This window comes from Bactrocera neohumeralis, chromosome 2, assembly GCF_024586455.1.
Source record: "Bactrocera neohumeralis isolate Rockhampton chromosome 2, APGP_CSIRO_Bneo_wtdbg2-racon-allhic-juicebox.fasta_v2, whole genome shotgun sequence".
NCBI lineage: Eukaryota > Metazoa > Arthropoda > Insecta > Diptera > Tephritidae > Bactrocera > Bactrocera neohumeralis.
The window spans coordinates 39,144,748-39,171,477 of record NC_065919.1 but is presented as its reverse complement, the minus strand read 5'-3'; the positions used below and the strand labels follow the sequence as shown (position 1 = coordinate 39,171,477).

The following is a 26,730-nucleotide window of genomic DNA, read 5'->3' as shown; positions in this document are numbered from 1 at the left end:
GAAGGTGTATACCATTTTTTTAAATATTCGTATAAATTATTATTAGGATACGAAAAATCTTTAGAAGTCCAATACAGCAAGTTTTTGATTTATTAAAAATCCTCCGTGTATAAAACTCGGAAAAGATCGAAATATAAAAAATACAAATTTTATGTTCTGAAGGAATCGAACAGTATATAAATGGTGACCATTTTGACCGTATGAAATATTTCAATCACAATTGGCTATCCCTAACAATAATAATCACTTGAGCTATCTACTAATCTTAGTAGTTGTTGTCAATATTATGTACTAGGGACATTCCTAATATATATTTTTGTTTATTTTATTTCTTTTTGGATTAAATATTAGTAATAATGGTTAACAAGTAAGGAAGGGTTAAGTTCGGGTGTCACTGAACATTTTATACTTTCGCATGATAAAGTGATAATCGAGATTTCATTTTCCGTCATTTACATATTTTTCAAATATCGTATTTGTGTAAAGTTTTATTCCGCTATCATCGTTGGTTCCTAATGTATATATTATACAGAGAAGGCATCAGATGGAATTCAAAATAGCGTTATATTGGAAGAAGGCGTGGTTGTGAACCGATTTCACCCATAATTCGTACATGTCATCAGGGTGTTAAGAAAATATTATATACAGAATTTCATTGAAATCGGTCTAGTAGTTCCTGAGATATGGTTTTTGGTCCATAAGTGGGCGAGGCCCCGCCCATTTTCAATTTTAAAAAAAGCCTGGGTGCAGCTTTTTTCTGCCATTTCTTCTGTAAAATTTAGTGTTTCTGACGTTTTTTGTTAGTCGGTTAACGTACTTTTAGTGATTTTCAACATAACCTTTGTATGGGAGGTGGGCGTGGTTATTATCCGATTTCTTCCATTTTTGAACTGTATATGGAAATGCCTGAAGAAAACGACTCTATAGAGTTTGGTTAACATAGCTATAGTAGTTTCCGAGATATATACAAAAAACTTAGTAGGGGCGGGGCCACGCCCTCTTTTCCAAACAAATTACGTCCAAATATTCCCCTCCCTGGCGCGATCCTTTGTGCCAAATTTCACTTTAATATCTTTATTTATGGCTTAGTTATGACACTTTATAAGTTTTCGGTTTTCGCCATTTTGTGGGCGTGGCAGTTGGCCGATTTTGCCCATCTTCGAACTTAATCTTCTTATGGAGCCAAGGACGGACGGACAGATAGACGGACGGACAGACAGACATCCGGATTTCAACTCTACTCGTCACCCTGATCACTTTGGTATATATAACCCTATATCTGACTCTTTTAGTTTTAGGACTTACAAACAACCGTTATGTGAACAAAACTATAATACTCTCCTTAGCAACTTTGTTGCGAGAGTATAAAAACATATAACCCAGTATTATAACTCAAATATGTCATATAAGCAATCAGTATTACTTTTTCAAAATGAGCATTTAGAATCAATACATAATACTCAGTTCTGCGAAGATTTGGACTTATTCTTTAGTTTCTGTGAATTTAAGTGAAGTAAATCGATCCGTGAATTGTCGCAGACATTATTTGCTATACTTGTATATCCTTGACTATGCCATCTATTTCATTGGCATTGCTTAATGTCAGTTATTATCGACATAAACGTATAATTATCAACATTAAGTAGTTTTCTGCTAAAACTTCTTGTCCTAACACCTCAACCATTATTGAGTCCTACCACATTAACTTCCTCAAATTCAGGCATAAAAGTCTTTAAACAAGGTTCTATAGCGTTTCTCATTTACTCTAGCATTACGGCCAGACAATCGTGTTTTGGTCCCATTAATCGAACGTGCGACGCGCTTGATAACCGTAAGGCTTCAAACGGTGTTTTAGCAATAGTTTTGAATAATTTGCAAACTTTGCTCCGGAGTACGTCTGTTCATTATGAAATGACAAACCAAAATCAGTATAAATCAAGTAACATCAAAACTACCAACTCTAAAAAACAGCCGTTACATATACATTTATCGCCATCGTTCCATCGAATGCGATATTCGCCGTTGCCAATGCGCAAAGGACCAGCTCTTTTGGTCTATTTTGCTAAAGCCACACTGATAAAGTCCGATCAGTTTGTTGACGGTGCGCTTTAATTTTTCACACAATACGCTCGACAGAACCTTATACGCAATGTTGAGGAGGCTTATCCGACGGTAATTGGTGCAGATTGTGGGGTCTCCTTTTTTGAGGATTGGGCAGAACACAGTTAAATTCCAATCGTCGGGCATGCTTTCGTCCGACCATGTTCTAAAAAGAAGCTGATGCATGCTCCTTATCAGCTCTTTGCCGCCGCTTTGTTGTTATTCGGACGGGTAATTGCTATTCAAACTTCTTCGTGGTCATGCAGAGGAACGTTCGCTCCATCGTCATCAATTGGGGAATCTGAAATTATGGCTTCACTGCCATTCAGCAGACAGGAGAAGTGTTCACCTCTGTGGATTCTACAAGAGTATGCTTCGGACTTCAAACCTTCCCAGTCGCGGCATCTTTTCGTAGAATTTTCAAACATTATACTATGTTCGGACCGACAACGAAAAAACAAAACTTGTGTTTTCGTCCATGTAAAATCTGTCAAACGAAAACACAGTTTTCGCTGAAAACTATTTGAAACCTTACATTCCACTCATTATAATCGGTGCCTGCTCTAGTTTAATAGATGTTTTGGAAGACATATTTTGCCGGCCCTGTCACTTGATGTTTGTTTACATTCCATATACAAATACAGCTGTCACTTGATATTCTCATATTAGGAGGATTCTCTTGCTCTTGCAAAATCTTGCACGGTGCAGAAATTGTAGAATTTTCCTCTTGGTGCAACGGCACAACAACAAACACACGCAGAAAATTATTTGCAATGCCTGTAAAATATGTCAGACCAAAACCCATGTTTATTTTCGTGCCGTCATATATCACTAGATTCTGCAATGGGTGCTCTCTTGGCCTTGCATATTTCGGTATAGGATTTTTGCATTTTGTGTCATCGTGCAATCTTGCAAGAGCAAGAAAAATGCCGCTATTGATAGTTGTCAGTGAAAACTCATCGAAAACACACATTGTCGGTCCGAACGACTTAGATTCCACAACATACAAATGTGTTTTCAAAATGTTTTCAATGTCGGTCCGAACATAGTATTACCCCTGTCTACCAGCTTGTCAAACTCTTCGTACTGACGCATTTCAGCCTCATTCTTTTTTATCGGCAAATACGGCTTCCCTCTTGAACTCTATCTATCCCATCCCCCACGTGTTGTGGCCGATTGTAACGATCCCTACACGTCTAAAACAATGGAGACTTGTCTTCCGTCTATCACAACATGATCGATGTGGTTTGTGGCTTTTCGATACGGAGACAGTCAGGTAGCTTGATTAATTTTCCTATGCTGAAATGTAGTACTACAGATAACCATATGTCGGGCCCCGGCGAAGTCTAGCAGACTCAACACATTTGGGGACGTTTCATCATGGAGGTTAAATTCACCGTCCGTTGCCAAAGACACCTTCTGTGCCCACCCTGGCATTAAAGTCGCCAAGTACGATTTTGGCATCGTGGCGGGGTAGTTCTTATAGGTGCGCGATCAATATCCTAAGTACATATTGGTCATTTTATTTATACGTAGTATTGATACTGTAGAGCACCTATAATACCGATGAGTTTCTGCTCTTTCGTCTTGAATGTTGACATGAATTACCGAATTATAATTTCCGGGCCGAACGAAGTAATTTGGAAACATCTGTTGTATTTCTTTATATTTTGTAACAACTGTTTTGAACACAGACACTAATATTTCTTCACCAATTGTTTTTTTACTTTAAGCTTCAACATGAAATAAAAATAGATTAAAAATGGTAAACAAATGAAAATGTAATTTGTTTAACACAGCTGTTGTCTTAGTCTCAATATGTGCTTATGTATTCTTCAAACTTAAAAAGTTTGACCGCAGGCGACCCAAATAAAGTTCAGTCTCATCCGATTGAATGTCACGCGTTCAATAACTGCCCGTAGCAAAAGCCCATACCAGCTTATGATATTTAAATATGTAAATCATTGAACAGCGTTCAAGTGGATCCACTTGAAAACCGATGAAAACCCCAATAACAGAGGACATGGCTAACGAACCGAGTGGGTGTGTTGCAACAGCTGTGACAAACGGCAGCAATCGAGAGCAAAAGCAACAGCCACAAGGCATTAATCTCGGCATATGCGAACCAAAGTAGAAGACGTAAAGGTAAAAGGCCGAAGGAGATAATGAACCCAGTTGTCTGAGGAAAAAGTAAATGTGTTTCAATTTGAGACAACTGACGAGCATGTAATTTGTTACGAGATATGTGTGAGTGTGTGTGTCTGTGTGAAAGTAGACAATCTCACACTGCGATGTGGTAACAGTAATTGGCGATTATTCTCCACAGGCCAGCAACATCCAGCCGAGGTTCAGACAAACAGCAAATTGATGAATAACTATGAATGCGTTTTTAGTAGTACGGCTTCAGTCGAATGGATTACATAATTCCATGTACACATGTGTGTACGTATGTATGTAGATGTTGTGCCAATGCGTTTGGTATTTTCCCGCCTAGCGGTGACTCATCCGCACCGCGAATACACTGCTTCGATGAACTGCCGCTTATTGTCGCATTAATGCCATTCCGTCGTCTACGGCTTCGAATGAAAGCATCAAGGCTGCGGCGGTGTGTAACTCAACCTGGCTGAATGTTGGGGTTTTCTCAAGGTGCAAGCTGGGCTCATGCGACGCTACAGAAAGGGTTAACGTCACCAGTCTGCAGAGAGCATGCATTTCGGTGGGTAAGCAATGGGAAATGGTATGAAAGAAACAGCCAAAAATACGTAGAAAACAATCAAAACAAACAATCAACAACCTACCACAACTGAATTGCTGTTGTTATTGTTTTCTCGCATAAATTATATCATATTAGTCCACTATACACTCGCAACATGCTGCTACAAAGTATTATAGTTTTGTTCACCTAACGGCTGTTTGAATCACCCGAAAGTAATCGGGTTGGAATGCAGGTGAACGGATTTGAGTACACTGCCATAGCCATAACTAAGCTCCTAATTAAGATTTGGAAACTTCTTTATTTACTGTGAAGTCAGATGATAACCACGCCCACTTTTCATCGGTCAATCTGTGAAGTACCTTAATAAAAGTTAGAGAGCATCGTTTTCTTGAAATAATATGGCTTGTGGTCAAAATTGTAGAACATTGCTTCACACCTCCCCTAGTCCACATATAGAGTATACATAATTGGTCAATAAATGGGATATCTTAATGAAACTATAATAAGAGAGCATATTCTCCAAGTAATGTTATGTTATATTGCCAAATATGGATAAAATCGGGTAAATACTTCCTCCAGTCCAAATACACCATGTGTAATGATTTCCGACTTTCATAATGTTTCGTTTAGTAAAGGTTTAGCGCTAAGTATGAATGAAATCCGTCTAGACCGCGGCCTAAGATCCTCATCACTAACACATTGATTTCAGTTCCAATGGTCAATTTTTTCCTCACATTCACAATGTATTAAATTTGACCTTTTCGGTTGAGTTTATATCACATAAATCGCGTTTGAGTTAACAAGGTCGGATATAAAGCAAAACATATTATGAGACTACGTGAGTTTACGACCTACAAGGATAATATAATTTAATAAGAATATGATTGTAATGTTTCCAACCTTTCGTCGAATAATGAATTTTGAATTCTTTGGCAGCATTTTTTTATCAAAATTTTTGCCAGCACCTGAGAGAATTTCCTTGGCTTTAGTCCTTGCGAGAGTATAAAATGATCGATTACACTCGAACTTAGCCCTTCCTTACTGTTTAAGTTTGGGTTTTTAATTTTATTTCCGCTGCTGTTGTTGTTGCTTTCGCGACTACACGCATCACAGTGACGCTTTAACGTCGTGCTGAATCTTTGGCCATTATTGTTATTTTTATTGGTGTTGTTGTTTTGAGTTTTGTCGACTTTTAATTTCTTACTGTGTCAACTGCTTGGGTTACTTTGATTTTATGCCTTTACATGCTTATTCCTCTACACTCTGCACATATTCCCCTCTCCGCTGTGCGACTGCAATTATAGGTTCCTCGATTTCGGTTTTACCAACATCACAAGCCAGCGTCATTGTCTTTCGTTTAAAGACAAAAATCGCTCTTTCGCATTGTGATCCATTAAATTTTTGGTTTCCATATAAATTGCTTGCGGTCGCTTGACGTTGGCACAGTTCATTTGTAGAGCCAGCAGTGCAAAGTTGTGGTAGACGCACCCAACCGTCGAAGGATATTTTATGAAAACACCTAAACGATTACAAGCAACAACAAAAGGTGAGCAGTCGTCGTTTAATATAGTGTATGGAACGTGTTTTATCGTGTTTTTGAAAAAAAAATTAAAATTTTTGTTACAACGGAGATATCCATAATTAGGATTGTGTAATTAGTTATTGAACAATTATTGTATTTTATGAATATTGTGAATGAAAGTGATCGATTAACAGTGATTTATGGTAATTAATAAATTTATTGAGCCCTTTTAAATGTCATCGTACTAAATTTGAAAGAAACCAATAGTTTTGAAGGTTTTCGTAAAAGCAAAAGTGACGTCTGATTTTAAACCATTAATTTAACGGTCTTTTTGGAAACATATTTTATATGGTTCTTTGATCCTTAGCTATGGTTGTGCGCCTCTTTCATAACGCAAATAATCGGTTAGGTCATCACAAATCTCTTCGAAAAGTAAACTTTTTATGTAATTAAAAACGAACATCACTAATTTGCTAATAAAGATATTTCAAAAGCTCTTTATAAAACGGTTATGTAGGGTGTCATTGCTCGACCTAAATTTTTATCTGGCAAGAACTGCCAACTCGCCAAATTGACTGAAACGGTTCACAAATTCAAACTTTATGATTTTAAATAAAAGTTTCACTTAGTGAATCGTTTTAGGTGTATTAATAACCAATTAATTTCTAAGTTGAAAGCAGGAGCTTTAATCTGGTATTGCACGAAAAAAGAGTGGACCAGGAAATCAAATTTATACAATGAATGAGTTTTATTTGTATTGTAATTTCCTCTAAATTTGCCAACTATTGCATTACAACTTCCCCTTCCTGCAACCGAAACTCAACGCAACCTCAAATTCACCTCAATAATGGCAAATAATTGTTGCCACGAAAACGAGTGAATGCTAAATGTGTCAGATGATTCAGAGTGTTTCATAATAATGCCAATATAAACATTGCCATTATCACCGCATTTGCCAAGATTTCGTACACAAACAGAGCTGAGCATTGCTGTTGCAACCCGATGAAATTGCGAAAAAGGTCGGCCCGGACGAGTGAGAGATGAAATCTCGCAAGCAATTACAAAGAAAATTGCAAAAACAAACCGAACACACAAGCGCAGAAATAAAGAGGTCGCCAATGTTTCCACAACCGCTGGCAATGAAAACGAAAGCTCCCCGAAGAAACGAGCGTCAAAGAAAGGTAAAAATAACATATGAGCTCACACAACAAAAAGTAAAGCAAATAAACAAAAGGCGGCAGTGAGTCAATGCTTGGAAGTTTTCAGTGTGTCGGTGTAACGGTCGGTGGACGAAAGAGTTGTGCTCATAACGTACTGCGGACTCTAAATAGACGATCATTTAGCGTCACTTACGACGTGTGTGTGTGTATGTGTGAATGGTCGCCTACTTCGGCCGTTTGCGGTTGCGCAATGCAAACCATGGAGTATGCGAACTTTAGCATAAAAGAAATGCAAATATATCTGCAAACCAAAACATGTGCGCCACTGCGTGGCCGCTTAGCCACAACTCGTAAATATTCATAAGCATTTGTTGACCTTCGTGTGTAATAGGCGGAATATTAATTAATTGGCACATCGCATTTTTATCACAAGCAAAGTTCGCTACCATTTGACATTGAATAATCGAAATAAACACATTACAAATGCAGATATTCAGCTTTAATATATGCTTTCTATGGAAATGTTTGATAAGCCAAAATAAAGCGTCGTCCACATTTTCAATGTATGGCTCATTTCGCTCGAAATACAAATCACCGTTTATTTTATAATATTTCGCAAAATCAATAAGATTACGATAAGAGAGAAACGAATGTGGTAATTTTGTCTAGTTTTGAGAACATTTTTTTGATTCCCCAAAAATCAGTTAATTAATTGTTTTAGTTTCATTACAATTTCATTGCGCGAAATGATATGTCTCAAAAGAAACAAATTTCAAATTGGATGAAATTTTTTATAGTTTTTCGAGCAATTTTGGGAGCAGACAACATATCTGGATAGAAGATTCGAAAACCAAGCAGTTACTAAGATGTAATATTATTTCATAAAAAAATAGTTTTGTACCGGAGACCCTATTAAATCTACATATATACATGCATATGTATACATACATACATATACATATATACAAATGAAGCATGACACGCTAAACCGATTTAGCCATGTCTCTCCATTTTTCTGTCTGTTGGACTCATTCGTCGTAACCGCTAATATCGGCCCATTTAGCTTATAATATCCTTAGCAGCCATGCTAACTGAACTATCAAAACCATGTCCTTAATTTACATTAGGGGTATTCAGACCGAACTTGTTAATTTGGTAGTTCTTAGTTGATACTTCGTTAAAACACTTAGCTGTGAACATACATTTTGCTGTACATCAGTAGTGGGTGTAAATTTTGTTTCAAAACAGCTGATTCAATTATATTAAATACTTGCTTTTGAAAAATTTTTCAGAAACTAATTAAGTTAACTTTTGAGGTAACAACGCGAACAAAACAGCTGAGTGATGTTACCAAGTAACGAAAAAACTATCATGTTTGCCAGTACCAGACGTTACTCGGTAAAACGATAATCTGTTCATTTTACAAAAACAAAACCCACGTAAAAAACTACCGAGTAACGACTAACGAATTAACAAAGCTGGTCTGAATACCTCTATTGTTTTCTTTGACCAGATATCTTCAAAACAGTTGGCATGAATTATTGTCTAAAGTAACGCTACAATCTCCAATGAAATTATTCCGATCGGACCACTATAGTATATAGCTGCCAAACAAACTGACTGATCTAAATAAAGTATTATAGCGTGGCTGCAACAGTTTGCTTTTGTTGTTTGTATTTTTTTTTTGCAAATTGGTACAAGCGTAAATTCGTGCGGTCTAATCAAGTCAACCGTAAATAACATGAAATGAAAAACTACAATTTTTATTGCATACTTTTAGGCATTTTAGCTTCGTTTGAAAATAAGCTCATTCGCGTGTTTCCATTACGTAAGCATCGAAATGGTTTGGGGCATAATTTTAGGCTAAACGGCACGGAAGTCAATTAATTAGTTATTGTTTGTGCATTTCCGGTGGATTGAAAAGCGCACGATTTTTGATAAAAAATCATTACCGCTTCAAATCGCATGTGAACAGTAGTGTTAAAGAGTTTTTATTAAGAGCGCAAAATAACTTTTACTTAACTTTAAGTCAAAGATGACACAAACGAACACGCTATTTGAAACTGCACTAAATAAGGCACATAAAAGAAATGACTCGTTTTCCCTGCAAAGCAGTCCTATACTCTTGGCGACACTCATCGCACAAGGATTGATTGAATTCTGAAAGTCAAAGCTCCCCTTGCTTAAATTGCTGTCGATTTACTTGGCAACGAAAAACTTCCGAAGAAAACAGAAATTTTCCAGCACATAACATCACTTTAAACCCCCCTCTTGAAACAGTTCGTTGACGAAGTTGACTCAAAAAAGTTTAATTGCTGGAAAATCTGTCGGCCGGGAAGTTCAAGTAGAAAGCATTCCGAAATTTACCTTGAAAACAATTTGCCAAAGAAACTTGAGCTTATGCAGACATCTGTGATAAATTTAGTCATTGCGGTGGCGCGCTTGAGTGAGGCATGCGCGAGGTAGAAAGTTATTCACTTACGTGCATACCGTTACTTAATGGTGTTTGGTGCGGATATTAAAGGATTTGTGGAGCTACTCTAACGGAATAATGTGAGGACATTATTGACACTTTTTGCAACAGCTATAAATTTAAGGAGAATATATATCGTTCAATTTTTATTCTGATCGATATGCAAATACAGACAAAATTTGTGATATAATTTATACCATTTACATCAAGTTTTTTGAGAAGGAGGTCAACGATTGAAAGATTTACAATATCGTACTACGAAGCCTCGCCCACCAGCGAAAGCAACTGCTTACATACTAAATTTATTATTTCAAAAACTTGTGTTTGCGTTGCTACAACAAATTCATACCATTCCTTGAAATTCACAACGGCTTCGTCCAACGTTTTCAATAAGTAATCACTCGCCGGCCTTGTTGTGATGTTGAAAAAATATAATAACTTTGAAGTGGTCAAAGTTCAATGCAAAAACTGTATTTTCACACACACGTACAGTCACACTTTCGTGGTGAATAGCGCCAGAGCAGATGAGGCGGGTTCAACGGCTTTGTACAGCGCTCCAACGCTACCACACATTCACACAACTTCCATTACACAGCACTCACACAAGTAAGTGAGTGTGTGTGCGGGTGCTTATGCCGGCACGTAAACGTTCACGTTTATTCCATTGCACGATCGAAGATAAAAAATTTGCGAAAGCAAATTATGGTAATGTTAGAAACGGAGAAAAGAAAGCACAAACATGTGAAGAAATATGAAATCTTAGCAACAATGAAATGCCAAGCGTTTGCGTAGCGAGAAAACTGAAAGTAAAAGTTTATGGACATACATATGCACATAAGTATGTGTGTAGGAGCAAACAACGGTGACGTTGTTCAGAGTTTATACGAAACTCATCCACGCTTTTGAGAAGCATCAACACACCTCGGTTTCTGGTCGCTTCGGTAACATTTCTAAAGCGCGCATTGTAAACAAATCTCGCGGTGCTTTCGTTGCCGCTGGCTGCACTTGAAAGTGCTCGAGCACATGCACGCTTTTACTCCACATGCCATGGAAAGAGCGCGTGTGCAACATGCAACAAATGCTCGAATATTGCAAGCCAAAGGCTAGAAGGCCAAATAGCGCGGCTGCTGAATGCTGAAGCCAAGCGCTTGTTGTTGTATAATTCACCGACAAACATTGTGGGCGCCTCGCTGCTTGCGTCCACTTCAGTAAGCTTATATTATCATTATATTTCTCTGGTATGAATGAAATATTTAATGTCAAAGAAGCATACTCTCAAGCCAAATTTTGAAACAAAATTAAATATGCTTAGTAAAATTTGAAACTGTTGCTTTTGTTTCTAAAATTTCTCATTTGCAACTCTTCGCTTCCTACTTCTCAACAAAGTTTATCACATTACCCGTGGCTCATAAACAACTATAAACAACGGCAGCTCTTGGTGGCAGTGTAATGTACGAGCATAATACAGGTACCGTGTATAGCATAAGTCATTATCAACAACCAAATTACGACGGCGCAAATGGGAGCCATTTGTTAATTTGTCCAATTTCTTACAAGTCAAAGCACAATTCTCCACAAAACATATTTTTGCCACTTAGCATACAGAGGCGACGAAAAACCGGTAGCTATTCACCTCTTAACAATGATAATTTGGTCATTAGAGCTTCGTAATTTAAAAGCGAAATCGTAAAAGAATGAGAAACGGACGGAAAGAGTAAAAACCAGTAAAATTCTTGCTGTAAAGATTAATGGAACCGGTGGCGCTCAAGTGAGAATGCATAGACATGTGCCGATGTGTATTGTATAATTATGTATGAACGGAAAAGTTGTCTGTGATAAAAATTCTGTGCCTAAACTATTTTCTTCTTTCGTGGTTGGATTTGCCATTTGGGTCTTCTGGAACGCTATGTTTTTATTAATAACACTCGCGAAACACAAACAGGCATAAACTTTATTTACTTTTTCCAAACCAATTGCTAACTATAATAATTCTCGATTCGAGTATTTTTCAGGTATATAGATTAAGTTAATTTTTCCGGCTTTTTCGCTACTCGAGAAGGTGATGAATTCACAACATCATAAATCATTAAAATAACTTTTGATTTATAAACGGTGTAACTTATTTTATGGTTTTGGCTTATATGCAGATCTAAAATTACAGGATCTTCATATTTATTACCTAATTGAAACCTGCATCACAAGTCATGGCTTGCAATGGATTTTGTCAATATGTGTCAATGTGAAACCTCTCTTAGAGATTGCTTTTAAATCAAAATAAAAAATTTCACTTTCTCATATAATTTATCATAAATAGCATCAAGACTTTGGCAAGTTTATAGCAACATTAAGCTTTGTAAAGTAATAGCAAGTCTGAAAAATTTGACTCAAGTGAGTTTTTTACACAAACCATATACAAACATATAATTTGCATACATATAAAATTATCTATTTTTGCGGAGTGCTCAACCTTTTACAAGTATATCGAATTATTAAAATTTCTTATGTAAGCCCTTAGTAAATATTGATAGCCATAAATGACTGCTATACAACTATACTTTACGAACAACTAAGACGGAAGGGTCACTTGTAATCACTTCAAAACTTTCATTCAAAACTTTGCCTTAACTATCCAAAAGTAACATTAAGGAAGCAGTGACCAAAAATCTCCAAACAAAAAAATCACACGTGTAAAGCAGATAAGAGACCAACTTTAGCCGTAAGAGAAATCAATAAAAAACGCAAATTGCTCCAGACAGACAAACGAAGGCAAAACGAATCACTCGAACATAAAACAAATCACGCACATTTGTTAAGATTTCAAAGTTTATGTTTTTGTACAATTTTTCTTTTGAGATCATCCGTCCCTTGCGTTATTAAGATAGGTATTTTATGGCCGCTAAGATACAGCAAAATGATAGCAAACATTTGCCATGAATGCACATCCCAGTAATACACAATATTCAGGGCAAAAAGTTATAATACCTGTACAGGAGTAACTAGTTCCAACTGAGTAACATTTTAGGTGAGTTAATTAGTTATTATGTTCTTTAATGGACTTGCAGAGGTCATATCAAATTGTACTTGGTTTTAAAAAACAAAAGTTAGCAACAAATTCGCAAACAATTTGAAATAGTTTTGGGCGACTAGTTCCAAAGGTGTTAAAAAAGTTACCAAATCAATAACAGCTTGGGTGCAAAATGGAACAGTTTTATCCATACGAAACGATGCGAGTGATACTAATTACTTATTTCTTGGATACGCTGCCGTATACATACTTGCTTATGTGTGTGGGGATTAAGTGGAAACGCTGATAATAACTTAGTATTCATTCATTTTTCATTCCTACAATTTTTTATTGATGGAAGTAAAGTGAATGGAAAAACGTGTAGAAATAGAATTTACGCCTACGCCATAAATGAAAGTGAATAAAGTGTAATGGTTGGGGTGTCACAAGGCACAAGGCAACTGAGGTATATATGTATGTACGTAGGAAAATACCATAAATGAGAGACACTGGTGCGGAGGTCGTGCGGTGCTTAAAAGTTTGACATTTAAAAGTAAGGGGATATCACGTGGCTAATTAAAAGCGCTCTTTCCACTTAAGCGCTTTTCGCTTTAGTATTACGATACTTAATAAAAATGCAGTTAAGGCAGGATAGCTATAACGAAGAACAGAAGAAAATGGTGAAATATCCGGAAAAATTATTAACATCAGAGCACTAAAGCATACCATATGAACTGACCGATAAATATCAAGTTCTTGCACAGAATCTTTTATATTTGTGAATGGTATTATAGCTTCGTTGCCACCGAAGTAACAGTCTTTTTTTTTTTTTTTTTTAATTTCACTTTTTAGTTTTCCAAATTTAACAAACTTTTAAAGTGGTCCAATTTCGCATGGTACTTGGTTTTAAATAATCATAATTCCAACTCTGCATTAACGCATGAACTCAAGCAACTCAATTTGAAAATTTACACCCGTTCATAATTTTTTGTTCGGTTAGGACGCTTCTTTTGCTGATATGAGAAGTCTGTTTGTGCGCATGCGCCATGGCGAACAAGCGCTTTTGTGTCTCGCTACGGTTGACAGCCTCGTCAGCAATAACCAAAGCAGAAATACAAATTTTTACTGTCATTCGTTGCTGCTTTTGGCTGTCCGTACAACTGGCTGGCCGCGCAGCAGCAATCAGTTAGTCGCTAAAAGTCAATGGACAAATGCAAGAGAGAGAAAAGCGTTGGGTTTGTTTCGTTAGTGAAAATACGGGACGAAGGTGCGCCGCAGTCGTATTCCGTAGTACAAGTATTCACATAAATTATTCAAAACAAGAATTGAAGAGACAAGGGTTAGAAGAAAATAGTGGAGGCGAATTCACCATTTATTTGTAAGACTGTGGACGACTAAATTACAATGCGAGTCGCATAAAGTGCAAAAGTCTTAATAAGCGTTTCAATAATAATGATTTGTTTCGTAAGCAAAGTGCTTGCAAGTTGAAATTATTTATTGAAAATAATTTTCAAAACTAATGTTTATGCAATTTTAAATTTGTTGTTTTATTTGGCATATGTTAACGTCATATCTTCATAATTTTCATTTTTCCAGTATAAAGTTAGCCTACGTCTCTGCAGAACTGTCAACTTAGTTCTTAAGAGAAAACCACCTTCCATGTTAGAAAGTTAGAAAGAATTGAGACCTAAGAAAATTTGCAAGTAAATAATTTATAGTTTTAGCCCTAAATGTCAACATATTTTATCAAATTTGGTTTGGGTTCTGTATTTTATCGTCTAAGTCTCCATCTGCTCCAACAAAATTGCTTAAGCATTCATTAATGACTTATGTACATTCGACTTAGTAACAAAATACCACATAATATTCGCCATAAGAATTGGCACATGAAATAGTATAAGTACATGTGCTTTGGCTTCTATGGGTCATGTCTTGGGTCCAATTTATGAATTAGAAAATATACACACGCACAAGCGCACAGTGCCATTACAGCTGGCAGAAAGCAGTCAAGCAAGCGCTGAGGCATCACCAAAGCTATTCATATGTACATGTATATATATATATCTATATATATAAGTATATGTAAGTCCAGCATACATTGGGCAACCACACACAACAATTGCAAACAGCTGAGAGTAAAGTGAAATTTACTTGTTTTTTTTATGGTCTGTGCCGCATTTTATAGTGAATCGAAGCACTTCATACAAGCCTGTCCAGTGGAGATGTAATGGTGAAACGCACTCAGAGTTGAAAAAAGGTCTTTTTAAAATGATGCCGATTAAATAATTATAAATCAAATATTGCAAAGGCAAACACAATACTAAAGAATAGAAATAGCGGTGGCATTCGCTTGACAAAAGATTAATTCGTTGCTAATCAGTGGCATGCAGGTTCACACGCACACACATTCGGCGCGCTCTTGTTCATCTGCTGGCCATTATTGCGTCGTCTGCCGAAAGTATGCCAGATGTCAAAGAGAATCTGCTCCGCGCGCCAGCAAAGCCATGAGTTAAATGCGGTCAACGCAGAGCAATCAAAAGGCGATTGGCCACTTTTCCGTTTTGTTTTTGGCGCTGCATTTCTTTGCCAGAAGACGCACGCATTTGTACGTGTGTAAAAGAGTATCTTTGAGAAAAGTCGAAATTTGAAGCAAAAAATTAAAATTTGTAGTTAAAATTGTGTAGTCTTTGCTGTTGTTGCTATGATGCGCTCAAGTGTGTTGCGCTTGCGCCGAACTCGATCGCCGCAGCGAAGTGAAAAGCCCACATTGCGTTGGCAGACCGGCGACCGCGGGCTTTGCGAGTTTCTCAAACTGTTGCCGATGTTTGGTCATTTCATTTCGAAACTGGATCGAGACGCTGTCAATACAGCCAAAAACGATTAGTACAAGTTTCGCTCACATACATACATACATACATACTGATTTTTACATATGTGTGCGCGTGTGATTTTTTTGTTGATTTCGAGTAGTAAAATTGACATTGCGCGGGAAAATCGTGAGTAGTTAACCAGCAAAAGTTGTAGTTGTTGTGTTCGACTTTGATTAACCCCTCGCAGTAAAAGAGAGAGTGTGAAATTTGTTTGTGAAGTTTATGCAAATTTTGCGCATTTTGATTAACCAATATTTATATATGCTTATCAGCATCCATCACTGCAGTTTATTCGATTTTCTCTTTACTTATTTATCTCCGTCTTTCGGTTTTAGCAATGACAACACGAACAGAAACTCACCTAAGGCATACTTGGCCCGCGCTGTTGCTAATTTCGGCCTGCTGTGTTGCGCTTGCGGCCGGTCAGGGACTGCGTTTGCCCGATCAGCAACCTCAACAACAACAGCAACAACCTCAACAACAGCAAAATATTCAACAGATTTTCGCTCCACAGCCACAACAATTACATCCACAACAGCAACAGCAACAGCAACAGCAACCACAGCAGCAGCAACAATCGCCTGCTGTGAGTTATGGACAGGAGCGCGGTTTGGGCTCAGCTTTCCTGAGTTTAATTGGCCTGCAGCAGGATAACGACCCCTATTTGGCGCGCACAAACCAAAATTGCGTGAGCGGCGATTTATCCGAGTGCTTCAAGACACAAGCGCTCGGCAGCTTCGATGAAATTTTCTATCGCGACCAATATGCGTAAGTTTTACGGGGCAACAGGCAATCCCGTCAAAACAAATTTATTATAATAAAAATTAATTTTTACAATTTTATTCTTTTGTAGCTTGTCTGATTTCGCCCGCGTCATTCGTTTGCCTGAAACGCAGCAACGGTCACTCTTGCAGGAGCCTTTCGAGTACTCTCAGGAACCGCGCAACGAGGATAGCGATTGGGACCAATTGGTAAAATACGCACTGAGACGTGCCGAACGGTGAGTGTGTGACAGTTTATTTGTTCCAAGTATTTCCTCGGCCCTCGTTACTCACTTTCGCGATTTTCTGCTTCTTCATATCGTTTGTAGCTTTGTCAAGTCCACAGCATTGGAAGTCGACGTTCCTGAGGAACTCACCGAGGCGGGACGCTATTCTGCACGTTTCATTGGTAACGACATTGACAGTGAATTGGACATCATTGAGGATAAGCATGCGCCCGTCTTCAGTAAGTCGCGCTCCAAAACATGTAAATAATCCATCTCATCAAGTTGCTATTATATCCTAGGGAATCAAAAATTAACATTTGAAATATTTACTTCTTCTCTTAATAGCTCGCAAGAAGTTGAAGAAGATGATCATCCCATTGTTGTTGGTATTGAAAATCTTCAAGCTGAAATTGTTGCTCTTCTTGCCCTTCATCCTCGGCATTGCTGGTTTGAAGAAGATACTTGGCTTGGCTGCTATCATACTACCCGGTTTGTTCGCTTACTTCAAACTGTGTCGTCCACAAGGTGGTCCCGGTTTTGGCGGTGGCGCCTTCTCTGGTCTCTTTGGCAGCAAAAATACATTCCCCGAGTACTCACCACAAGGTGTGGGTTCAGCCACTTACTACCATCATCATGATCACTACGAGGGCGCAGGCGCTGGACATGGTCAATTCTATCGCCAGGATCCTGCCTTTTCGAAGCCATACACAGATTACTACAGCAAAAATTACCAAACTGTTGGCAACGGCGGTAATTCTGTAAGTTTTGGTGATGCTCACGAAGCCGCTTACTCGGGGTATTATGGCCGCAACACTGGCAAGGATATACAGAGCGAGCAGAAGAGTTAGAGCGCGACGAAACCTGGCCGAGCGCCGCCATATTCCCTTTGCCATCCCAGTGGCACGACTCTTTGAAGTTGTGCTCGCGTTTTTGTTTTCTTCTAAGAGTTGAGTTTTTGTTGTTTTCATTGATTTTGTTATATGCTAGTGCGTGTTTTCACCGACCGTTGAATTGTAAATATTTTAGTTGCTCAATCACTATTTAGCTTTAGTGTTGGGCTCTCATCCAATGTCCTAGCTAATTATTTATTAACCTACACTTATGTATTGGATGTATTTTATATAAATAAATTATAAGCCATTTTCGTAAATTGAATTACCGTTTGATTTTTGGTTGGTTTAACTTTAATGGATTTCAGTAATTGGTTGTTGTTTCGTGTATGCAACCCTGTGGGAAAATTGGATGTTTTGACATTTTGCTTCAGTTTATACTGATATCCATTCGCTAAGACCCTCGGATATCCATACCTCTAGACAAAAGCTGCGATTACTTATCTTATGTCACTTGTTTAAGGCTGAACAACGATACAAAGAAAATCAGACATTTTCATTAAGATCCCTAATCCGCAATTTCTTTTAACGGCATTTTTTAAAATAAATAAGTCGCGATCATTCAAATGCTAAAGGAATCATAATGTTTGACAAAACTTATACAAAAAACGTGTCTCCGAATCACTCCGATCAATGTGTAGTGTGTGTGTTGCCACAGTGAAGAAATCAAGAGCAACTGAGATTTTGGCCAATATTGAGAAAATTTCGTCTTATTTATTGAAACAAATAACAATGACGGAATTCACTAACCTTAGCAATACCGTACTAAGAAAAGAACCCGTTGCCAAAGGATAGATTTTACAGAAATCTTGTACAGCAACAAAAAGGCATACAGTCAATACAGCCATTCGGTCTACTCAATTAATTGCAATATCCGCCTTGAGAGCCTTTTCATTGGCAATGTTGAGGATACATTTTTCTTTCTTTCTCTTTTCTCTTAACTGGATTAAGCTTTCAATGATTGTAACTCCTGTTCTAATAAGTTAACATAACTTTTGTATCAGAAACTGCAAAGTGTTTGAAGGCAAGAAATTTTTATACTCTATCAACATGTTGCATATATTTTTGTTTACCCAGCGGTGTAGAGTAGAAATTCCTTAATTTTTTGGGGATTGAAAAATTATGTTCGTTAAGCTTACATTAAAAGTAACTTAAAAGTACTAACAAATTGTATTTCAAATTCCCCGAGTGAATGATATTTCAAAAAAATGTATTTTGCGAAGTTGGTAGAGTTGCCTTTAATTATCAAATATGAGCGCGATCTATCAACCAGTTTGTTTATGCAACTACTCTTCAACTGATGAAAATATTAAAAAGTGAAAGATATGGTGCTTGAAAATAGTCAGTCAAGTGTTAGAGAGATGGAAAGAGAGCTCGACATCTGTCGCGAGTCCGTTTGAATGGCTTCGGTTGATACTTTGGGTATGAAACGCGTTCCTAATTGACTAGTCCCGATAATGCTGAACTTTTTTCAAAAAGAATAAAGATTGCGACCAAAGTTGAAGCGAAAATCGCAAATACAAGGTGCGTTCCAAAGTAAACAGGACTTAAAAAAAACAGAACAAATGATTATTTCGGCAAAATCAATTTATTTTATTCAAAATAGTCTCCTTCTGATTCAATACAGCTTCTTGCACAGTCCAAAAGCATGTCGAACAAGTGTTTTAACGCCGGTGCCGGTGCAAACCTTTTGTATAGCCTCTACGTCTGCACAACGCAAATGCATTTTTCCGAAATGGAAGAAGTCGCACGGTGCAATATCAGATGAAAACGGGGAGTGGTTAATGGTTAAAATGTAATTTTTTCTGAGCAATTTGTGGTCGTCAGTCAATTTGTGCGGAACAAACCGTGCACGCATCTTGGGCTTGAGGAATTTTGGTCCGATTTCAAGGTTTTTTAGACGTGAAACGAACTTTTGTGCATATGTATATACTTACATACATATATAGGGAAATAATAAGATGTAATTTAAGATAGTGCTTATGGGCAGTAGATGTGATTGTGGTCAGTTTTCAGCCATTTTCACACTGGGATGTGGTGATATACATACATATATAGTGTATTGCACCAAATTTAGAATTGGTTGAGTAGTTCCCGGCGTACGGGATTTCTCCTAAGGGTGGACGATTTCACTATTGCACATTGATGTATTTAGAAACAATCTGGTACCACAAACATCTGGCGTTCATTATACACTGAACAGAGTATATTAAGTTTGTCACGATGTTTGTAACACCCAGAGAGAATATATAAATGATCAGTTTGTTGAGCTGAGTCGATTTAACCATGTCCGTCTGTCTGTCCGTCCGTCCGTCCGTCCGTCCGTCTGTATATTACGAACTAGTCCCTCAGTTTTTAAGATATCCTTTTGAAATTTTGCAAACGTCATTTTCTCTTCAAGAAGCTGCTCATTTGTCGGAACGGCCGATATCGGACCACTATAACCTATAGCTGCCATACAAGCTGAACGATCGGAATCAATTTCTTGTATGGAAAACTTTCACATTTGACAATGTATCTTCACCAAAATTTGGTATGGATTATTTTCTAAGGCAACAATGTAATCCCCGTAAAAATTGTTCAGATTAGATTACTATAGCATATAGCTTCCATACAAACTGAACACATAGTTACTAAAAGAAATGCAGTTAACGTTTTTTCTTGTTTAAAATAAAATTGAATATTTTGTAAACTCAACTTAAGTTATAATAAAGTCTTAATTGTGTCACAAAACTCGATATTCATTCCATCTGCTACCTGCCACCAAAGACTGGTGACCTCGCAAACAATGAACGACAGTGGCTGACCATTTCCAAGTAATGCAGACAAAGATTTTTCACTAGTGTAATAGCCCTGACAGACGAGCAAAATTAATGCGCATTAATAAACGCTAATGCTCATTGGAATTTTATGGTGACAGACGGCAGAATTTTGCATTTAAACAGTTGATTGTGAGATTTGTTTATTCATTAAAAAAGTGAAATAAAAATGAATAAGAGAAATTATTAATAGAAATTTTGGTATTTTTGGAAAAGCAATATAAATTTAACGAAAAAATGCGTTTATTAGTAACTACGTACCAGAGTGAAATTAAAAGCAATATTTGATTGTAATGCGAAAAAAGTGGGCGAAAAAGTTAAGAATATTGGCAAAATTGATAGAAAACTGTGCGTTGTTTATTTTCTGCCATCTAAAAATATTAAAATTTGTTTTAGTTAATATGCTAGTCCATAATTTAATTAGCAATATAAAAGTGCTTACCTTTGATGCTGTAAAAGCAAAGGAGGCGGCAGACTTCAAGCGGCATCTGTCAAAAAATAGCAAAAATCGGCCATTTTTGAGCAGTGTTGCCTACTCATATTTGGTAAATTCAGCTAAATGTACGAAATTCTTGTGCATTACAAATTTGCATTAACATGGGTCAAATGCGCAAGTTAATGTAAATTAAGCCCGCTAATGCAAATTAGCGCTGTCGTCTGTCAGGGCTATTATACTCAATTCCCCGATGTCAAGCGTTAACATACATATGTACATAGATGCGTTGTTCAGTGGGTTTCTGGTTCACTATGATTTTAGTTAACTACAGCCACTCAATCGTCTATTATTGGAACGCCATCAACGTCTATTTTCATCCCATAGCTGCATAAGTCGGCAGAACTTCAAGAATTCACACGAAATCAAAAGTACGGTAAAACCTAAATTCATTGGAAAACGTAGAAATTACCACCCAACGCACAATTTTCCGTTTACATGCTACAGACAAAATTATTTAAAAAAAACGCTGTTTGGTTGATACAGGAGCAGGCAGCTTTGTCTTGCTCTTAGAATCGAAAGGGTTCGACTTGCGCAGAACTGCTTCCCAACTGCATTCTGCAAACGACTCACATTAGATCTTGGCCTTTCTTTATCGGTAGAGACTTTCAACAGTATTTCATCGATGCTGATGTAACATCGTCAATCAAAGATGCCGGTTTTCCTCGGCACAATTATCCGCAATCGGCTAATCGATAATTTAACAGGAGTTAAATCTGTATTTTTGTCAACGAAAAAATGTACATCGATGGAAATAAAAATATTTCATATTTCATTTCAACGAACGTATTCGCTGACATCTGACCTGATTTTGAAGAAACCTCGACTTACGATGCTTTCACCCTTTGAGTGGCTTACAACAAGACATACTTTGGGTTTAAGTTTTAAACAAAAACGCTTAAGGGGAGTCAGAAAGCCGAAGAAATCGAATTTTCCAAAAAAAATTTTGGGAAAACTTTTAAATTAATTGATTAATTTATGAATCTCTGAACTCAATCCTCTGAAATTAAAGAAAGAAAAAGATTTATTTAAAGAAATGTTAATTTTAGTAATTAATTGGGAGAATACGCAAAATAAAATTAAAATACATTTTTTTGACAAAATGACGGTTTCTCAGGAAAAATCGATTTTTGACCAAAATTTCCGACTTATTTTTTTTTATAAAAAAAATATTTATTGATTAAAAGGGAACGCTTTTTCAAATTTGCGTGTAACTTCGAAAATATTCACCGAAAAGATATGTACGTTATGTCATGGACATCATTCTTTCAGCAAAAATTTTTGATACAAAAGTAATTTCTGATTTTCTAAAATAAATATGTATGTATGTAACTATTGACTTTCAGCTTATGTACAATTTTGTAGTTGGTTCCACTCATGCCATTTCAAAGTATGATGATGGCCTAAACTAACAACAACAACATTTCAGTGAAGCTTGCGAAGTGGCAACGACTGAATTAGCAGAAATCGATTTCCAGCCCCCACAGTTGTTATTGTTGCTATGAGTGCCTCGCGTGAAAACGTAATGCCATAAAGCGTTGAATGTTTACCATTGAAGGCACTTAACGGCACACTTGCGCTTACATATTGTACGAAAACACAAGTTGCATCCACTAATGGCCGCCATGGTCATGGACATATTGTTGTTAGCGTTTTCGTTGTTGCAGCCAGGCAACATTTCTCAAAAGAAAGCTGCTTGCAACAATTGCTGGTGGCTGGTGTTTATGCGCTGACAGCGGCACTAGCTCACAAGGTGGCGCGTGGTTAAACTGCTTAGCCAGCGAGATGGCGCGGCAGCGGGCCGATTAGAGATATGCAGTGAAATTGCTACAATGCAACATTAGCCGTATTTGCCATAGCGCCAAACGTGGCATTGTGCGCTTACATATAGAGTACGCTCAAATGACGCAGCTGTGCAACTTATCAGCCAGTCAATATGTCAGCCAGTCTGTTAGTAGATTGGTGAGCTGTGCGCTTGTCAATTGTGTGAAACGGTTACTGCTATTTCTGTCTGCGCCAACTGCTTTTATTGAACCTAATGATTTTCTATACAAACATATATACATAATTGCAGTTTCAATAAAAAGGCACTTGTGTTCTTCATGCCCGCATTTCTGCGCCGAAAGGCGGTGATGGCGGGTTTGCGTGTCGTTGTGCCAATGATGAATCCTTTCAGTTTTTATTTAACCCGTTTTCCTTAGCTGCTCCTCCATGTCGTTGTTGTAATATGTTGTTATGATGTCTGAGATGTTATTCTAAACTTGATAATTTCTTTCCTACATTCTTCTTTGTAAGTTAACCCAGTTTTCGATCGAAGATTCCTTAGCACTTTTGGTAGCACTAGTATTTCTGCTCTTGTGCAAGCCAGTTGTGGAAGATACATGAATTAGAGAACTAGAATACATAAATCTTTTATATGACTATTTTTTAACTTTCTTTATCACACCCAGGAAAATAACCTACATTATGTTGTCAGTTCCCAAATAGCACAATACAAATGGTAATGAAGAAACGTTTTTCAAAACTAAAAATATTCTTAAACTTTTCGCTTAGTTTTAAACGTAACGGTCCCATATATTTTAGTATTTTTGAGAAGGGTTCATTTTTGTGATCATTTACCATAGCCTCAGCATAACCTGCTTTGTATATCATGTACCACTGGCATATAAGTACGTATGAATGTATTTCCTTGGTCGAACCATAAACATTTCGAAATTGTGTATGACCCCAATATTTCTTTAAATTAAATTTTTTATACTGTATCCAATTCAATGCTGGTGAAAGGTTCTGTTAGAAAAATTGTTAATGAAATAAGATAAAGTGAATCAAATTATCAGCGGAAATGGTGAAAAATAATTGCAAAAATGTGTGAGATTCTTTCAAATATTTACCGAACACTGAGGAGAAGCTTCTTTTAGTAACATGAAAAATGGGTATACATAGGATACATTGGGGTTCAGGGTCAGTTGTAATGATAAGCGAAATAGTCTACTTATAACCTAGAAGTTTTAAGGATTCGGAAAAAAAATTTCATAAAGGGTTTCATTGAAGGTTTGCCATAGCATTGGTCGGTCTTTTACGGCATCAGCGGGCAAAAATACTTCCACTTTCTACATCAAAATGCGTAATGTGATTGCTTACAGTATTGCGCTACTACATATAAGAAATATGAACTATTTGAAAAAGTGTTTCATTTGAGGGCAAGACAGGGATCCCAACATTTTTTCTAACTCAAATCAATACATAAATAAAATACCCACTAGATGGTAAAAATAGGCATACTTTATTGCAATGCGTAATACTGTAGTCAGTTCATGTATTAAATAGAAAAATATTCCAAAAACGATGTGGGTCAAGTTTTGAGAATCCTTCGAGAATTTCTTCTGCAGTGACTTGAATATCAAGATGCGTGTGCAGCAACGCCAGGCCGATCAATCTATCTTGAAGCATGTTCGTCCTCAGCCACGTTTTTATGCGGCGAAGGAGCGTTCAGAGCTCGCATTTTCTGAATTTGCGAAGAAAACTATGAATTATGCGAGTACTCTCAATAAAACACTCCCGCGAATAGACATCTAATAGAACATCAACTGAACCAGTCCTGACTAGTTGGACTATATAGAAAGTGCTTTCCAAAGTAAACAGGACTTTAAAAAAAAACAGAACAAAAAGTTTTTATCGGCTAAATCAATTAATTTCATTCAAAATAGTCTTCTTCTACTTCAATACAGCTTTTTGCACGGTCCGAAACCATGTCGAAAGAGTGTTTCAGCTCGTTGGCCGGTATGGCCTCCTGTATGCCGGTGCAAGCCTTTTGAATGGCCTCTACGTCTACGTCTGCATAACGGTTTCCTTTCATGGGCAAATGCATAACTTTTTCCGAAAGGGAAGAAGTTGCACGGTGCAATATCAGACGAATACGGGGAGTGGTTAATGGTTAAAATGTGATTTTTTCTGAGCAATTTTTGGTCGTCAGTCAATTTGTGCGGAACAAACCGTGCACACACCTTTCGTTAGCCCAAATGTTCGGTCAAATTTGACAAATCGATGTTTTGGAGATGTTCAATTTTATTTCCATGAATTTCAATGATGATTTCGGCTGATTTTTGACGAACTCACGCACAGTTTCGATGGAATTTCCGTCGATCATGGATTTTGATTGGCCCATATGTTGATCGTCATTTATGTCCTCACGACTACTTTGAAAACGTTGAAACCACTCGTGCACTCTGCTACGAGATAGACAATCATCGCAATAAACTTGTTTCATCAATTGAAACGTTTCGGTAAAAGTTTTACCAATTTTAAAACAAAATTTAATGTTGGCTCTTTGTTAGAAGCTCATTTTCGCACCGATAACACATACATACTGACACTTAAAACACAATAACTTCACTTCTAATTTATGAAAAGTCATGAAATTCTCACTGGACAATCGATAAAGATAGCAGATTCTAACGCACCAGTCGACATTTAGATGGCGCCAACAGGGGATGCTAGATTCAAAAAGTCCAGTTTACTTTGGAAAGCACTTTGTATGCATGTAAAGAGGTGGTGTAAAGAGACTGGTTGATTGGACTGCAGACAAGCACCTAAAGTATGTGTGAATTATAAATTGCAACGCGCAAGCAATTAATTGTGAACTGCGAATTATGCAGAAAGATGCAACGTAAAAAAGTCTCAAAAGGTTTTCCCACACTGAAAAGTGTTGCACTTTCTGTGGTGGCAATTTCAACTGTAAACAAACAAGGCAGAAGCGCAAATATTTATTTACAGACGCGCACCGCCGTCGACCTGCGGTAATAAAGTGAAAATCGTAAATATAATGGCTCCTCGTGTGTGGTTTAACCACATGCATATTTATACCTATAAGTGTGCGAATATGTGAGTAATGCTGCTGAACCGCAAGCAACGACATTAAGGAAAATTTCAATTTTCACTGTGGAAATCAGTGTTGGGAATTGGGTTTCCTGAATGTTAGACTTGCTGCATGCTTTGATGTTTACTCTACGGATATACATACATATGTATGTACATGCTTATGTGCATGGATAAGGTGGAAAGTGTGGTGCATGTTAGGTTTGTGGCAAGTGCTAGGAAGATGTCGTTCGCTGCCTAACTTGGTCAAAGACGTCGGCCAAGTAGAAGCGCTTAACCGCATTTGAATGTGTGTATATGTGTGTTTGCGACTATTTAAGCGTTAATAGATTAACAAAAACAAAGAAGTTTATGAAACTAAAGCCTACTCCAGCAATTCGCTGCCTCCGTCTTGATTTATTTGCTGCAAGTTGCAAAGTGCGACACACGCAAACAACAGCAACAACCAGTGCGAACGGCTATAACATCTCATTCCTTGCACTTGAAAAGTCAAGTTTGTGCATTTGTTGTTGTTCTCTTTTTCAAATTTGAACCCGTTGGTATTTTGCTTGCAACATGCTGTCTGCTTGCTTCTTTTGGCATATCACTCATTCATTTAACTAACTGGGATTCTACAACTAAGCCACCGATCGGGTTTTCTAACAACTACAACCAGCAGCCTGATCCCGCTCAGCAGCAGCAACAACAGTTAGGTTAACTGCGAAGTGCAGCAATCCAAGCTGCCTCGAAGACGTCGCTTGCCGCCTGTACGTTAGTAGTGCATATAAAATCTTAATCACGAGCATGAAATTCGCATTAGGTCTCTTGATATCATGACGAT

At 37.4% G+C, this 26,730-nt stretch overlaps 1 protein-coding gene across 2 annotated transcripts in view; it reads left to right on the top strand.

The window, feature by feature from the left end:
* LOC126756292 (uncharacterized) overlaps positions 1-17,988 on the top strand; it is a 66,581-nt gene extending 48,593 nt beyond the window's left edge. Inside the window, exons 5-8 of one of the 2 annotated variants that reach the window (XM_050469263.1) lie at positions 16,181-16,613; positions 16,699-16,845; positions 16,936-17,072; positions 17,179-17,988. In XM_050469263.1, coding sequence (XP_050325220.1) covers positions 16,181-16,613; positions 16,699-16,845; positions 16,936-17,072; positions 17,179-17,681 — 1,220 coding nt within the window. In that variant the 3' untranslated portion in view covers positions 17,682-17,988. Of the gene's footprint in view, positions 1-16,180; positions 16,614-16,698; positions 16,846-16,935; positions 17,094-17,178 lie in introns of both variants that reach the window. The other variant, XM_050469253.1, reaches the window with a different exon arrangement.
* The last annotated feature ends 8,742 nt before the right edge of the window (positions 17,989-26,730 follow it).